Source organism: Bombus vosnesenskii, unplaced genomic scaffold, assembly GCF_011952255.1.
Source record: "Bombus vosnesenskii isolate JDL3184/JDL3185 unplaced genomic scaffold, Bvos_JDL3184-5_v1.1 scf7180000013302, whole genome shotgun sequence".
Lineage (NCBI taxonomy): Eukaryota > Metazoa > Arthropoda > Insecta > Hymenoptera > Apidae > Bombus > Bombus vosnesenskii.
This window is the reverse complement of record NW_022882951.1, coordinates 2,753,678-2,769,628: the sequence shown is the minus strand read 5'-3', so window position 1 is coordinate 2,769,628 and position 15,951 is coordinate 2,753,678. Positions and strand designations below refer to the sequence as shown.

The 15,951-nt window shown below is 33.5% G+C and overlaps 2 protein-coding genes and 1 long non-coding RNA gene across 11 annotated transcripts; 1 reads left to right on the top strand and 2 right to left on the bottom strand.

Annotated features, from left to right (window-relative positions):
- Positions 1–252: 252 nt before the first annotated feature.
- LOC117234055 (serine/threonine-protein phosphatase PP1-beta catalytic subunit) lies at positions 253–9,699 on the bottom strand. Of its 9 annotated transcripts, none has more exons than XM_033494901.1 (7): positions 9,528–9,699; positions 8,328–8,512; positions 7,731–7,802; positions 4,641–5,128; positions 2,815–2,916; positions 2,480–2,719; positions 1,791–2,118 (listed from the first exon to the last, which is right to left on the bottom strand). In XM_033494901.1, the coding sequence occupies exons 2-7, from the start codon at positions 8,377–8,379 to the stop codon at positions 2,011–2,013; spliced, it is 1,062 nt and encodes a 353-aa protein (XP_033350792.1). In that variant the 5' UTR covers positions 8,380–8,512; positions 9,528–9,699; the 3' UTR covers positions 1,791–2,010. The 9 variants fall into 9 exon arrangements, with proteins under 9 accessions (XP_033350788.1, XP_033350792.1, XP_033350793.1 ...); XM_033494902.1 differs by having other exon boundaries at positions 2,815–2,913; XM_033494900.1 differs by lacking the exon at positions 9,528–9,699 and adding an exon at positions 8,048–8,151 and having other exon boundaries at positions 8,229–8,344.
- Positions 5,128–8,406, top strand: LOC117234059. The gene is made up of 2 exons (XR_004493469.1): positions 5,128–6,202; positions 6,306–8,406. It is a non-coding gene; the product is annotated as an uncharacterized LOC117234059 (long non-coding RNA).
- On the bottom strand, positions 9,411–11,188 carry LOC117234056 (mortality factor 4-like protein 1). The gene is made up of 6 exons (XM_033494907.1): positions 10,972–11,188; positions 10,717–10,834; positions 10,338–10,646; positions 10,041–10,253; positions 9,785–9,954; positions 9,411–9,700 (listed from the first exon to the last, which is right to left on the bottom strand). Exons 1-6 carry the CDS (start codon positions 10,997–10,999, stop codon positions 9,528–9,530), a joined length of 1,011 nt encoding a protein of 336 aa, XP_033350798.1. The 5' UTR covers positions 11,000–11,188; the 3' UTR covers positions 9,411–9,527.
- Positions 11,189–15,951: the final 4,763 nt, after the last annotated feature.

Genomic DNA, 15,951 nt, shown 5'->3' with positions numbered 1-15,951 from the left:
GAACATAAATTACTTGGTATTTGTATAAACAAATTGGCTAGTCCTTTTTTTTTTTTTATTTAATTATTTAAACGTAATGCATCGAATCCGATTTATTTCACTTTCAGATAATACGTTTGACCGTTTTACGATTGTTCGTTTCTGGAACTATGTAAGTTATGCCGATGACATGGTGCGGTCTAATGTACTTACATTTCATTTTACTTTTATATATATATGTATATATATATCTTTTTTATTTTTTCTTTTCGATTTTTTTCAAATAGTGTATTGTTTCCATTTTAATGTACTCTTCGTAAATATTCTTAGATACTTATCTCCTATAGACGTTGGTATTCAAATCGTTTCCGATACTTTCTAGACTTTTCATTTATGCGAACTACGTTTTATATTGCACAACATAACAGAAATATTAACTAGTACTTAATTGCAAGGAACGGATTCTCCTTAAAACAATTCGAAGAGAATAAATGTTTCACGAAGTACGAACAAAAATGAAATACGGTGTATGTTACTATTTTACCAAAGCACGTATTAGGTAGTACAGTACTAAATGCTGCCTATTGCCTCGTATCAATTAATTACGTAATCGAGTTACATTCGAAACAATAAAGCGACGAAAACATCTGAAAGTGAAATAGTACGTTCTTATAAATGGCAATCATCCAAGGGCTTTTTTTTTATCAGCCAATAATAATTGCATTTCGACGATTTGATAGCCTGTAAATCAGTTTTAATATACGTAATACGTATGTATTCGATCTATTTCATCGCAAGATTAAAAATCTCTCAACGACTGAGATTCTTCTTCTTACACGCAAAGTGCTAATACATATATCTCGTTAATAATTATATTTTGCGTCTGAATTAATATCTTTTTAATTTTCTTTAATACCCATTTGTTTCGTTCGAGCATATGTCCTTCGAATAAAGGCGATAATAATAATCTGCATAAAATCATCATCTTAAAAATACTGGTTCTCTGTTTTTTCTCTGATTTTTCGTTCATAGAGAATAAACAATCTAACATTTCTACAACGTACCTTGAAACATATTGTCGATAGTTTGGAATACTGAAAACTAAAATAAGTATTTAATCGTGTGTGTACATAGAAATACGACTTAACGCGAACGAAGAAAAATATAAGAAACGGAAAAATAAACGTAGAGCGAAATGAAAGAATATCTATGTACATGATACAGCGCGTTTCATTAAACAATTCTAATCAAATCAGCTGCAAAGCGATGGCAATAAGAGTAAATGGAATAATCAGCAATATCTAATAATTACACTGAACATTGAACATGGAAGCAATAAATAGTCAAAATGAGAACGTGGAAATTTCTTTGAAACGTTAATGGCAATAAAAGAATCATTCGGATCTGGAAGATATAGCTACATAATTGTCCAGAGAACAGAGAAGTAATCCTTGATCCAAATCCAATGAAAAAAGAAAGTATTAATTTTTAATTATCATATTAATTATCTTAATCAGATGTAAATCAGGAAAGAGGTAAATTTTACTCCTCTCCCTTGGCGTCTTCATGCTAAAATATGAAAAGTAATACTCACGAAAAAACATTAGCGAAGTCAGAATTACCGTCCTTTTTTTTTTTTTTGTTTTTTGGTTTTTGTTTGTTTTTAAACTTTTCGTAACAAGCACACTCGGGCGAGTTCTATCGATATACGATTACCTTTTAATCACTAATCAGTCAACATAATAATAATTACTTAAAATGCTATATTTAAATCATACTCGAAGAAAAGAAATTAAATCTGCCTTTTGTTATTAAAGTCTTTAACGATCACAAATACCACTACGTGTCTCACCCGTTCTTTCCTGTTTTTTTTTTTTTTTCTTTTTTACTATTCATCTGTTTGGCATAACCGCTAGTTAGTGATAGAACATATCATACAATGTTATGCTCTTAATGTTCGCGCCTTAATAAAAATTTTGTCGCCTTGTCGACGAGCTTCCTTAAATGAAGGAAAAACCGAGTACAAGGCTGTCATTTCTTTTTGGCTGGATTCCTTTGTGGTGTAGATGGTCTTGTGGCTTGACCCGTATTCAAGCTTAAGTACTGGTATTTAGCCTTCTTCTCTGACGGTTTCAAAATCTGCGCGTACACCATGAATAATAGATAAGACACGAACGAAATGCACCATGCAATGCTCAACAAATTATAACGCAGTAGCGCTCGCTTAAAATACAATACAAATGTTTCACCCAAATTCAAATGACCGCAATTATTCTCAACTACTGAATATCTCAGGCTCAGCGTGGCCTAAACTTATTGACAAAAACTAGAGTGATAGGTAGGCGATCAGATCGTCCATTTTTATATATAATTGATTGCATTTTTACATGCAGTCTCATTTGTTCTTCCTTATTTTAACATAAATTACAATCTAGTACCCTAATTTATTGGACTTTAAGCGAACATTACTATTTCATCATGGAATATTCACAAATCTTACCTGAAAACTGCACATTAAAGTTTCGTCAACACTCATCATTCCTCCGGCATTGTCGAACTCCCCGCAGTAATTTGGCGCGGAGAACAGGGTGACCAATTGTCGTTTCGCGAAAAACTCGTAACCGTCTTCGACTACTTGATGTGCTCTGCATATTAAGTCCATATCATGACGATTTAAGAACTTCGACACCACGTCTGGTCCAAATGTGAAAGATACACCTCTATCGTTTTCGCCCCATCCCTAAAACACAGAAGGCAAAAATCCATAATATATTAATTTGGAATTACTTCGGAAGAATCGACGATAAATGATTACACAACGAAGAAACATTATACCTGGACTTCTTTATCTGGATCGGACCATAACAAGTCACAGAGAAGGCCAGTATCAGGTACATCTGTCGGACGCATTATTCTTTTGATTTGTTCCATATTCTGCTAGATAGTAAATAAATATTTTTTATTGTACATTTTTTGAGAGTCGATAATTTTATGATGGAAATATCGTTAAACATGAAATTAAATTACATTAATTACGTAATAAATGAAAAACCTTCCGAAAAGAAGGGTCTATTAAATAGCAGAATCGTTTCATAAAACTTTCATGTATTTTGTAAATATTAAAAAGAAGGTTCTTTAAACGTAGCTAATAATTAAAAAAGGGCTAGGACAATTCGCTATTTTATCTTGTAGGCTTTCCTCGAAAATTCTTCGATAATTCTTATTGTTACAAATTTTTATCGAAGAAAATATCGAACGGCAAAAACAGAGTAGCAATGTATTTATGAAAGAAATTTTCTCAAGAAGTGACCTTTTTTTATGAATGACAAAAGATCGATAGTTTATTTTATAAAGATATTAATCTTTTGACATTCTAACAGGGATCGAACTTTTAATATTTTCCTTCTTACATTGAGTATAAATAGAAAATCAATATTTCCAGCGGCCAGTTCTTTTATAAATCTTCCTCCGTGAACGAACATGCTACACAAGGTTTCAATTAAAGACGAAAGATTCGAGAAATATGGATACGCAATGGACACGAGCCAGATCTAGCTCCAAATTCAGCCAAGGTTAATGGAATTTAATTTTTAAATAGTAGAAGCTATAGAAGTAGAATATTAAAGTACGCTCATCGATATAGGTCTTATTTTTTAGATGAAAATCGAATATTAAATCTCCCTGGCGAGTACAAATTTCATACCATATATTCGTCTGCAACAGGATTAAATAAATCAACGAATTTCACGCTTCATTATATGTATAAGCCAATCAACAGTTGCGTGCTAACAATCGCAATTTTAACTCTTCTTAACGCCTTAAAAATAATATCGAAAATTCTGTTTTAAATATAGATTCCATTTATATTAGTTATTCTTCTTTATTTCCCAGTGCATCGCAAATTCCAACATATTTTATAATTTGTTTGTTAATTTCGTCTTTCGAATAAATGTAAGTTATCCGAGGATAGTAGCGAGAAATTTTACGAATTATACTTTAAGACGCTTAATCGTTCATACAAATGGACATACGTGTATTTCATAAATTTTCCGTTTAGCTTGTTAAGAAATGCTCTTTAATGCCGTATCGATTTTAACGCGCCACTTCCGCACGCAACATTACAGGAATGACTTCTTGCTTGAAAAATTTTGCCTCTTATCCAACGTTTGAAATATCTCTCGCGTAAATACCTTTTTGCGATCTTTCGCTTTGTTATTTCTTTGACCATTCGCGATTGTTATTCCTATAGATAATAACTACGTAGAAATTCAATAATCATAGACACGAATAAATATCAGACTATATAGAGCGTTACAAAAAAAGTATATGACTTTATGAGCGTAAAGTACTCACAGAGAAGAAGGAATATCTATAGAATCGACATAAATCCTAAAACTAATTCTTTCGATGTTATAGGAAATTATAAAAACTTACAGAAAGGAAAAATATATATATATCGTCTAACAACGAATAATAACGAAGTAAATTGTAAATTATCCCACGATCTTTTATCCCCAGAATCATCCTCAAAATAAATCATCATCTGCGTTAAAAACATATTCGTTGATATGTACACATGGAAAGAAAAACATAAAAATCCCCGGTAATTTAATTTCGAAAATTTCGCAAATAATTTTCTGCAGAGATCGATATCGAATCACCTGAAGATCTGGACTGAGGCCGCCATGACAGCAGAATATTTTCTCGTCGATGATCGCAGCGATCGGTAGACAATTGAAGCAATCGGTGAACGTTTTCCATAGTTTGATGTTGTATCTTCTCTTACATTCGTCGTAGAACCCGTATATCCTGTTTATGCTGGCGCACTCGTGGTTGCCCCTCAATAAGAAAAAATTTTCCGGGTACTTGATCTTGTAAGCGAGCAGCAAGCATATCGTTTCCAACGATTGTTTGCCCCTGTCTACGTAGTCGCCGAGAAACAAGTAGTTCGCCTCTGGCGGGAAACCGCCATATTCGAATAGCCGTAACAAGTCGGTGTACTGGCCGTGAATATCGCCGCAAATCTTAAGCGGCGCCTCCAGTTCAAGCAGGATCGGCTGCTGAAGGAAAATCTCCCGTGACTTGAGGCAAAGGCCGCGCACCTCGCCCTCTGACATTAAGACGGTCTTTCCTGGCCGGCATCCTCGGACTGCGCCCAAAAATTCGCACGTTTAAATGGATTTCCTGCCTCTGTCCCCGGGGTTGGGCGACGCATCGCGAGACATCGGAGAGTCGTTTTGTCACAGGTACATCGAGCATAACTCTACGCTGGAGCATGAAGGTATCTGACTGCCGAGAGTCGATTTTTTCTCAAAATGGGGAAAAACAAGGGTAATACGATTATACGGATTCCACGGATCGTCCTATTCGGTAGGGTTTTCTCTTGTTGCTTACATAAATACAATCTGGACACGTTCGGGACTAATGGTGGCTAATCTTTTTTCGATCGACTCGAATGACAAAGTTCGTTATTCATATATCACATTTCGTGTTTAAATCCCTTAAACGCTAGCGTAAATGAAATTCCACACTGTGCATGTTTTGTTTTGTCGTGTTCGATCGGTGAATTTCGTTTTATACGCAATTATAATATTTAATCGAAGAATAAAATTGTACGAGTACCTTATTACGCACTTAGTATTTTCCATTGATACCGTAATATTAAATGTATTGTAAGTTTGTAAAAAATAGTTCTATAATGGAATATATTAATTTTATTTGTTTAATCAATTATCAATTTTTAAAATAAAAGAGAAATGCACACGGGATGAAATTTCATCTGTGACAGCGTTAACGTGATTTCCTTCGATGACAACTTTTAAGGCTGATTCTTCAAAACAAAAATAAATATCTAGATTTTACTATCTCGTATCGTTTTTCTTCTTTTACATTAAAATATTCGTGTAATGAAAAATTATCATTCAGGCAACGGTATTATACATATATGATCTTCTCCGTTAAGATTGAAGACGCAAGAACGCAAGAGGTTTAATCATAAAAACATCAAGCAATGCGATATAGGTGTTCTCCTGATGCAATACTCGGGGACACAAATGGTTGTCGTACACCGTCGTTATAATGCTTCGAAGGGATTAAGCGGCTGTATGAGTTCGAATAATACCGTATGAGCGTAAACTTGCGGAACAGTTGAAAACAAAAGCTCGAAGCCGGTTGGTGATCACGTGTAGATACCACTGATCGTGATATATGAATATAGACTACAGTAACGTATAGAATATAATATGTATATGCATGTATATCAAGAGTACGTTGTACGTATGTATACGTATACGAACGAGCAAAGAAATATGAAATTTCGTTCGCAGATTACTCTTCGGAACCTTGCATCAGTGTCACTGGATTATTTATAGCTATAAAGGAATTCACGGTGTGGTTAAACTGGGCCGATGATGGTTATTGGAAAACTGCATATCAGCAAGGTCACATCAACGAGTATCTAGGCACCATAATTAATGGCGAAAAGGGAGAGACAGAAAAAAAAAAATGACGGAATTCCTGTAGCGGAAGAATAACAGAGAGTTCGAAAATGACAAAATGTCGGAAATAAAGTCTATTAATAATTCGGTTTATTTATGGAAACGGGGCGTACGATGAAAAAATTGTAGTCATCGTCATCGTTATATTTGCTCACACACGCGATAATTTGAACTGCTCTTTAGCCGCGACGTATTACGATTCATTTCAACAGCGTTATCAATTCGTATATTGTAATAAACGTTTCATGGAAATGTTGTTCGCGATAAAATACAAAGATAGTACTGTAGGCACGCAGGAAAGATCAAAATGATTTTTCTTCGCCAAGCATTAACATCTTCATTCAAATTAAATAAGTTTCCTTTTGCAACTCTCAGAAGAATAAATTTCCTTATTAAGCAATGGTACACATATGTTATATACATTAATCTTTCTGGTACATAACAAACAATTTGGCCTTCTTATAATATATGTACGTCAAATAATAGGCTCGCAACAAATATGCTTAAGAAAGTCAGTGTTGTAATGTATATTTATTAACTGAACACATTGAAAGAAACATATGCCAGGGTAGTATAAACATTGATACTAAAACATACTCATGAATATACATCAAATTGTGCCGTAAGTTCTTGAAGAAGATTGTGATACTATTTTCTTAAAAAAGTAATCGATTCGCTAAAAGAAGATGGAAAATAATTGTACACATACTATTCGTATGAAAGCTAAAAACAACACTGACAAGTATCGTATGAAACATGCATTTAAATTAACCTGCATTCAAGCAATAATTTACGTGCAAATTGGATCATTACAAATTATACCCTTTATATAAATATGGCTTATTATTTGAAGAAAGTGATTTGAGTTTAATGCATTTATTCATTATATAGACAATCCCAAAAGCTTTGCGTTCTAATTACAGGTATTAGATACATTACGATATAGTTATATTTTACTTACGTACTTTACTTTAATAGAAAATTCATACATATTCACACATAGTTTCTTGCCATAAAGAAGCTAATGGGACATTATCAATATGATGATTGAGTTGACTGAGAATGAAGATGATATCTTGGGAAAATTTTGATGTTGCAGGTACCACAATGCTGTATATCTAGCTTTCTACTTTATTTTACATCGTAAATCATAAGCAAACGATGGCGAGCGTTCACGCACGACGTTGAGGCAGGTAAAAGCGCAACTAAAGAACGGAAAAAAGAACTACATGGGGTGGTTTCCTTGTTGCATACCGGCAAAATCCGGAGAGAAAATATCTTTTAGCCTGGCTTTCTTCTGAACCTGGTCTTTCTGCGTGTGGTATACTTTACCGCAAAGAGTGTTCCGACATGTAGCATGAGAAAAGAGAACAAACAAAAGGAAATAGTTTTGCCTTCTGAGAAAGTAAAGAAAAAGTGCGGAATAAATCCAAAGACCTCTGACGTGTCTAAAGAATTACGACGGACTGCAACAACTGGAAGAGATCGATATCTTTTTCTTTTTTTTTTATGTATATATATATATGTGCTTTTCTCTCTAATATCCTACAAACCACGAATTAGAAACGAACTTTCGACAAACGAGGAGACTCGAGGAAAACCATTCGTCGACTCGTAATATACACAGATATTGGATGTCATAAAGTAGATCGCGCACGATTTAATCTTCCTTTGGCTGGAAAGAAATCGTATACATATATACTCGATGTACGCGGCGCGACTTCGCATTGAGCGATTTTCACTGGGTATTACCGAGAAAACTTTCAATCAACTGTACACCAAACTGAAGATGATATTACCGAAAACAATTTCACACTTTATTTTCACATAGGCTCCCTTTTTATCACGTACCTTCCAACAATCTTTGTATCAGGTTGTCGACGTTCAACTCGACATCCGCCATTTTTTCTTGCCACTGACTGACTGACCCGATGTTTGTAGACTAGATGATACGTTTGTGTACGCACTTAACTGTATATATTACTCTCGTCGACTTTCATTGTGTATATACATGTGCTGTTATCGACTGCTTAGTCCTATATAAATACAAGAAAGATGATCATCGCAAAAACCTAATTTTATCGTCATTACATATTATTTCCCAGAAAAAATGAACATGGATTTAGATGAATGCAACTGTACTGCATTTGGTTTATCTATATATGCATACATATATCTATATATGCGTATATCAAATAATAATACGTCTTATGTAACGCGAAATGTCTATTCTTATATAAATGAATGCAATGTAATGCATTGTAACAATTTGCATATTGTAAGAATGTTTATGATTTGATCGTATCATTGAAATTTACAATTTACATAGGCAGTGAATGATTGATATCTTGTTTGGAAAATACGATAAAATCATAATTTCATATCATATAAATAAAATCATATATTTATACATAACAACATAAATTTCTACTATGTACATTTAATTCATAATAAATATACATAACGTAATTTTTTAATCTCGGTAATTGAACATAATTTTACCTGAAGACTGTTAAAAAAGCAAGAAGAGATAAAACGTGCATTTAGAATGGTATTAATTAAACACAAGCTACGCTCGTGAGTTGAGTATTTCCAAACATGTATAAAATTGTAATTAGATAGTAAAATCGTAATACATTATATTTACAATAAATAAAAGAGATATATATATATGTGTATACATGTATATATACATGTATATATGCATATATGTATATATATATATATATATATTCATGTTATTCATATTAATATTTTAGCCTAAACTAATTCATATACTATAAAATGTGTTACATTTTTTGTGCACTTAATAAACCGAAATGCTATATTCACACAACGGAAAATTTTCGAGAATATTTCAACACAACTTTTACAATCCTTAAAATTTTTCTTATATTATTCTATCTTCTATATTGAATAATTTCTAACAACGCGTAAATGTACATATATATATTTTTTGAAGAAGTATTGTAGCTGCCTTATTAATAATCTCAGATAAAATATTGTAGTATTGCTGGGTTTAATTAAAAGTATCCAAACATTTATACTAACTTAGGCATATTTCCTGTGATAATCAGGTGGTGAGTCTGCATAGTCTTGTTGAAGATTAAAAAGTTCAGTATTATTTTTCTGTAAGTATTGTAAAAAATCATGAAAGTGAGACAGTAACAATTGTATGCTTCTTTCATCCAATGTAGTGTACGACAACATTCCTCCAAGTCTCACTGCAAAAATAATTGACATAATAGCAATATTTTCGATGATAAATACATAAGAGTGTTATTACAAAGTATACTTAAAAATAGTACCAAATAGTCTTAGTAAATGAAATGCACCATATAGTTGACTGGGCAGTGTTTCAGGATTATCATTCATAATTTGTATAAATTGTGGACGTTCCCACTTATATAACAATTGCAATCCTAGAGAAATATTGAAATATTCGCGAATACCTTTAGTTATTTCTAATGTGCTTTCCCTGAAAATAATTCAGAATTTAAGGTTATTTATCTTCAAACGAAGAAAACTGACAGATATTTATATGAAAACTACTGATGCAAGTACCTAACAGAGTCATTTTTTCCTACCGACTTTGAATCTACATAATCATCTAAAATTTTGTCAACTGTATTTTTCACAGGTAAAGCAGGTAATTTATGATATTTCAATATTACTTCTGATTCATCTATAAGTACAAACTTTAGTTCCTCTGGTATCTTAATTTTAACTTCCACTTTAGTGAGATATTCTTCCGTTTCACCAGATGGCTCTAATCGGCTACAATAAAGTATTTCGTTTTATACATCTGGCACATAAAGTTAAGCTTCTTGTAAAAATTGGTGAAATCTTTTTGAGACAAACCTGCGCTTCTTGCGTGGTGCATCTGATGTGGAATCATGCGACGACGATGGCGTAACACTACTACCAGTACTTTTACTGAACCGACTGACACCTTTATCAACTGTCGCAACAGGAGTGCTAGCTCTACTATCAGTATCCTTCTCACGACCACCTTCACTCCTACGTCCTTGAGTTTTGGATGAGGTACTACCCTTTTTATTTTTCTGTGCAGATTGTTGATTCGAATGTGCTCTTTGAACCTCTCTTTGTCTTTGTACATTTGCTTCGTTGTATTTAAGTACTCGGCTTTCAGGAACCCACTCATCCCAACTGTTTATATTACAAATGTATTTATGATTTCAATCTTATTAGAAATATACAATGTAAAACGAAATCTTACTTCTTATTCCATCCTGCATAATGTATGAAATATTTAATTTGCTTTTCTTTAGTAATGGAGGACTTTAGACATTTTGCTTCATATATTAATGGGCCATGAAAGCACAGAACCTTCTCCCCTACAAATTAGAAGATATTTATTGAAAATAAGGTGAAGAATTATAGCTGAATAAAAAAAATATTTATTATTCATTGATAAAAATTCATTAAATATACGTTAGGACCTTCGATACATTAAAAATTAAACGTGAAGTACCTTCTTGAAATTTACACTTAGGCGGCATGCTCGTGTCTTTTGAATTGCTTATTTTGACTGTTAGTTTTTGAGCCGATAGTTTTAAATATCGCCGAAATTTGCCCGATAATTCGCGCCAATGGAAAACAATTGATTCCCACTGATCAATTTAAAGCAGAACTTTGAATAAAGCGTCTTTTGCTTTGTGTTACATGTTCCTATGAAAAGGCTGATTCACAATACCAGCGATTATGCCAGTGATAAAAGTTCCAATGATAGTGATATTTCGTTTGCGCATTTGTCATGCCTGAGACGCGGATTTGTTTTAAATTTAATTCAAGACTCAGATATGTGCAACATGAATAAAGGTAAACATCAAAACATTAGATATATTTCTTTATATTAAAATAAGTATTGCATATCGGCTACAAACAATTGACATAACAACAGTTATATATATTTTTTTAAGCCAAATGTAGAATCTGTGAAATGTACGACAGTTATCTATGTATTGCTTATCTTAACCCTAACCTATGATGTATCGATACAAAGTACGAAAATAATCAATAATGTTAGTAGCATATTTACATTGTGTCTAAATTTTATCTCTATATTCATAGTTTCGTTCCTTTTTTCTTAGATAAGATTGTAAGATACATGTAAAAAAACGTCAACACATATAAGAAACAATCGATGTTCACACCTCGAGCGCTGACGCGGGAATGGCGAACGATTTACCGTAGCGCGAAGATAAGTAGTAATATGCAGACATTGCGCATGCGCTCTTCATTTGAAACAAGGTGAATGCGTAAACTTCTTCTGTAATTAAAGCACCGATTAATGTTTTTATATATACTTTTTAATTTCTTTCTCTTATCCCTTGACAAAATTATAATCGAAATAAAATATCAAGATCATAGATCTAAGCGGTAAAATTATAAATCGCTTTACTTATGCGGATTCATAATGGTGCATGTACAACAAGCGTAAATACGTTGATAATGATCAAAATCAAGTTTTGATACTTTATTTTCTCATACCGTTATACGTATTAAACGTACATAAAAATATTTCTTCTGCTACATTATTCGTTATTTTGATATAGACATTTAGAACTTGTACACAACTTTCACGAACGAATTTTCCGGTGCAAAATTATATACAGAGTAGCAATTAAAATCGAGTCGAGCAACGAGTGTTTAACGTCGAACAACGGAAATGCCGATTCGAAAAAATAAATACATCCTCTTACTGCTTTGTATATGTATATAACAAGGTAAACGAAAACCATAATTTTTCGTTTAATAAGGCGTGATAAGCAAAACACAAAGGTTGTGGAAAATTAAAAACATCACATCTCCCTATGACGTTACACAAGGTTATATTTTGTAACTTCTTCTTCATTTTTTCGTCTTGTTTTTACTGTTCGACGGGTCATGCCCGTAAAATGTGACAAAATTCTCATTCGTCGTATTGGTACGTACATCGCTCAATTTTTTTTTTTTTTTTTTTTTTCTTTCTAAGACAATCGATCAGAATTAATTTCTGTACTTTTTTCAGCAATATTTCTGAACAGTCTCTCAAATACATTCGTAGAAAAGTGTATTTGTTCGCGTGTATATAATGCGTGCACGCGAATAGCGATGAAAAAAATCATCGACGAATTAGAATCGAACGAATTCCAAAAGAATATCTATACAAGAATATCTAAAGCAACGCGTTTCTATTATACTCCCTTTTTTACGTTTTCTTTGATAATTTAAATAATCGAATCGTCGTTGTTGCTCGCCGCTAACAACAATAATAATTTATTCTCGATGCTTAGGGCCGAGTTAGATCGCGTTAAGTGAAGATCATAAAACTGCCACTAAACGAAAATAGAAAAGAAAAAAGAATTGAGGAAAGGCTCTGTTGTCGATTGTAAAATACGAGAAGCGTCTTATTCGACAGACTGCCAGAAGCGAGCCAGAAATTTCTTTTTTCGCGGATAATCGAGTTTAAAAAATGAAAACTGATGGACTGCCATCTTCGCGATAAGTTATTGTAAACAGATCCCGGTAAGTCTGAAAACGTCACAACGTTATTCGTAGCTTCGTCCTTTTTCTTTTTTCTTTTTTTTTTTTTTTTCTTATAATCGATGTGTTTTTTACAACGTAGCCCTTCTTCGAACAGAATAAAAAATACAATATGAATAAACCATTATTATTATACTTCTTAAAATCCCGGACGCGCTCAGACTTCGCCGAGATCCCCGCAAACATTCAGGTAGAAAATATCGCAACTTCTCACTGGCGTGTCGGGATCGTTAATCGAACCGTCGACCATCGAACATTCGTATCAATTATCATCATTCGATCATCACGTCCATTCACACACGCTCACGCACTCTCTTGATTCGCGTTTTCTTCTTCTTCTTCTTTTTCTTCTTCTTTCCTTTGTTTTTCTTTTTTTTTTCCCTTTTGCTTACCCTCTCGTTGCACGATGCGTATGAGAAAAGCACGATACCATCAATTGAATAGAAAGAAAAAAGAAAGAAAAAGAAACGAGAAACGAAACTAATACAACCCTCTCTGTTGCAGACAGGTATTGCGCGCTACGAACATTGTGCAAAATAACGTTATCCAAGGATTTTCATCTTATTTATTTCATTCGACGGTAAAACGACGAGAGGCAAAGTTATATTTAATAGTTTCTCTTTTGCTCTGAAAAATGAGCTATTCGTTATGAGTTATTCGTTGAAATAAATACACGTACAGCTAGAAGAAACATTTCGCGTTTCTATGCTTTTGGAAAAAGAGAGAAAATAAGTTTCCTAGTTTTGCAAGTAATCAGAATCCAGCGATTATTCTGCACAATATTCGCTTGACTATAAAACATATGTACTTATTACATATACATATACATCGTACATATATATATATATATAATATATATATAATAAGTGAATTTATAAACTAACATTTTCCTCGTGTAATGTATCAATAATTAATTATTAATCGTAATTAAAACTAACTAATCGATATATCGTGATAATCGCAATGAGGTGTCCGCAGCATCCGGTTTTTCTTTCTCTATTATTTCCGTTTTTGTCCATCGGGGTCGTCACGTTCTTACATTTTGCCTGTCTGTGTGTATGTATATATATATAATATATATATATATTCATATATTTTTGTATAGTATGTAAATTATTTACAGTTCTTTTGCAGAAGGGTGTGATCATTATTGTGTAGGCACTATGGCTTTGGACGTACACTAATTGTAAGTTGTACGTTTAGGGTACATCCTTAAGAGATTTCCAGTTGAGATAATTCCCTCCAATGCGCTCTCGACTTCCTCAAGGAACAAATATTCGTCATGTTGATCCTCCCTCGTACTTGATCAAATTTTTCACTGAAACACCGACTCTTTCAAACTTTCTTTCTTTTTTTCCACGCCGTTTCACGCGGCAGAAGTCAAGGCTGACACTGGTGCAAAATTCTCTTCGAAAAATCCCTTTTTTCTTATAAATCAGGTTCAGAATAACACTGTATCCTGAAAAAGAATCTTAAACGTTCTTCATCGTTACGACTCGAATTAAATATACGTGCGTTTGCATACAACGATACGCCCTAAGGTTTTCTGCTTTTACACGATTTTTCCTCTGCTTCCTATGCTCCTTCTTTCCCATCGTACGCTCGAGTTCGTCTCCGTGTTCGCTACGACATCGTCAAAGAAGCTAATCCAACACGACGATGATTCGACACGATGATCATGATCTATTAGCCAGACTGAATAATATTTTTTTCGCTAGGAGATCGTACTGTAAGATGATAATGTTTCGTATATGTACGTGTTCGTTATGTGTGTATTTTTTCTTTTTTTTTTTTTTACATGTCACAAAATGTTCTTCATCCGCACCGATAGATAAATTCAATTATTATAGATATACTTTTCTTTTTTTTTTTTTTCTTCATGCATCAAACTGTACAAATTGTCGCTCCCTATTCGGAAAATTCGACCGATTACAAAAGTATATAGAATAAAAACTATGCCTTCAGCCGCTCGCGCTTTTCATCTTCTTCGTCTCTTTCTCTCTCTCCCTCACACTCCGTTTTTTTATCATCATTTTCTCTTTTTACAAACGATTTCTTCGTCGATAAAGCCTACTGTACGCATCGATCGCCTCGACAAATATTTTAATAATTACAATTCGACCATTCCGGACGGCGGTCTCTCGGCGGTAAAAGCGCACGATTTAGAAAAAAGAGAACAATCAGTCAGTCCAAGTGACAAGAGAAAGGCGACCGCCCGGAAAACGTTTTATCCGTTGCTCTTATCTTTTCAATTATATATATATATATATCGATAGAAACATTATTCTAGGAGGGATCTTTTTTCATCGAAACTATTTTCATCTTCTTCTTTTCATACGCTATCGATTCTAATAATAATAATTTTTCATTTTATACAATTCGATTAATTAACCATAGAAAGAAACAAAAGAAAAAGGGAAACATCGTAGTTGTTCGTACCAGTCTCTCCTCTCTTTGAAACTTCAAATATATCTTCTTCCTCCTATATCAACCGTTCTTTTTCACAACTAGTCTTCATACTCTTACATCATTTACAATATTAGTACACACATTGCACAAGAAAGCGGCGCTTCAACTCCACCAGGGCTATTTTACGAACTTATTAATCCCATAAACTCAATCGGCTGCGACCGTATCAAGCTGGAAGTGTTCACCGCGCGCGTTCAACATTATCGTGATATGTTTCTCCCCCCACCCCTCCCCCACCCAAATCTCCGTTTATTCGATACTACTCTTATCCACGCACAGGCCGAATTTCGAAACTTACGGGCCGACCGTGATAACAACTATGTGCAGTCGATCTCTCGCGGAAACTGCTTTAAAAAAAAAAAAAAAGAAAAAAAAAAATAAAAGAAAAGAAAAATCACCGCCCGTGAAACACACCTTTGATAAAATACTATCCGGTACTCGAATAACACGTTCTATC

Coding starts and splice junctions, on each gene's coding strand:
- LOC117234055 (XM_033494897.1), bottom strand. CDS start 8,204: ATGCGAAGTCGCGCCGCGTACATCGAGTATATATGTATACGATTTCTT. Junction 7,803..8,047: donor AGTCTCCTCGTTTGTCGAAA/GTTCGTTTCTAA, acceptor TTTGCGGTAAAG/TATACCACACGCAGAAAGAC. Junction 2,917..4,640: donor GCCTCAGTCCAGATCTTCAG/GTGATTCGATAT, acceptor TTTACTATCTAG/CAGAATATGGAACAAATCAA.
- LOC117234056 (XM_033494907.1), bottom strand. CDS start 10,999: ATGCCGCCTAAGTGTAAATTTCAAGAAG. Junction 10,835..10,971: donor TAAGTGTAAATTTCAAGAAG/GTACTTCACGTT, acceptor TCTAATTTGTAG/GGGAGAAGGTTCTGTGCTTT. Junction 10,647..10,716: donor TATGCAGGATGGAATAAGAA/GTAAGATTTCGT, acceptor TAATATAAACAG/TTGGGATGAGTGGGTTCCTG.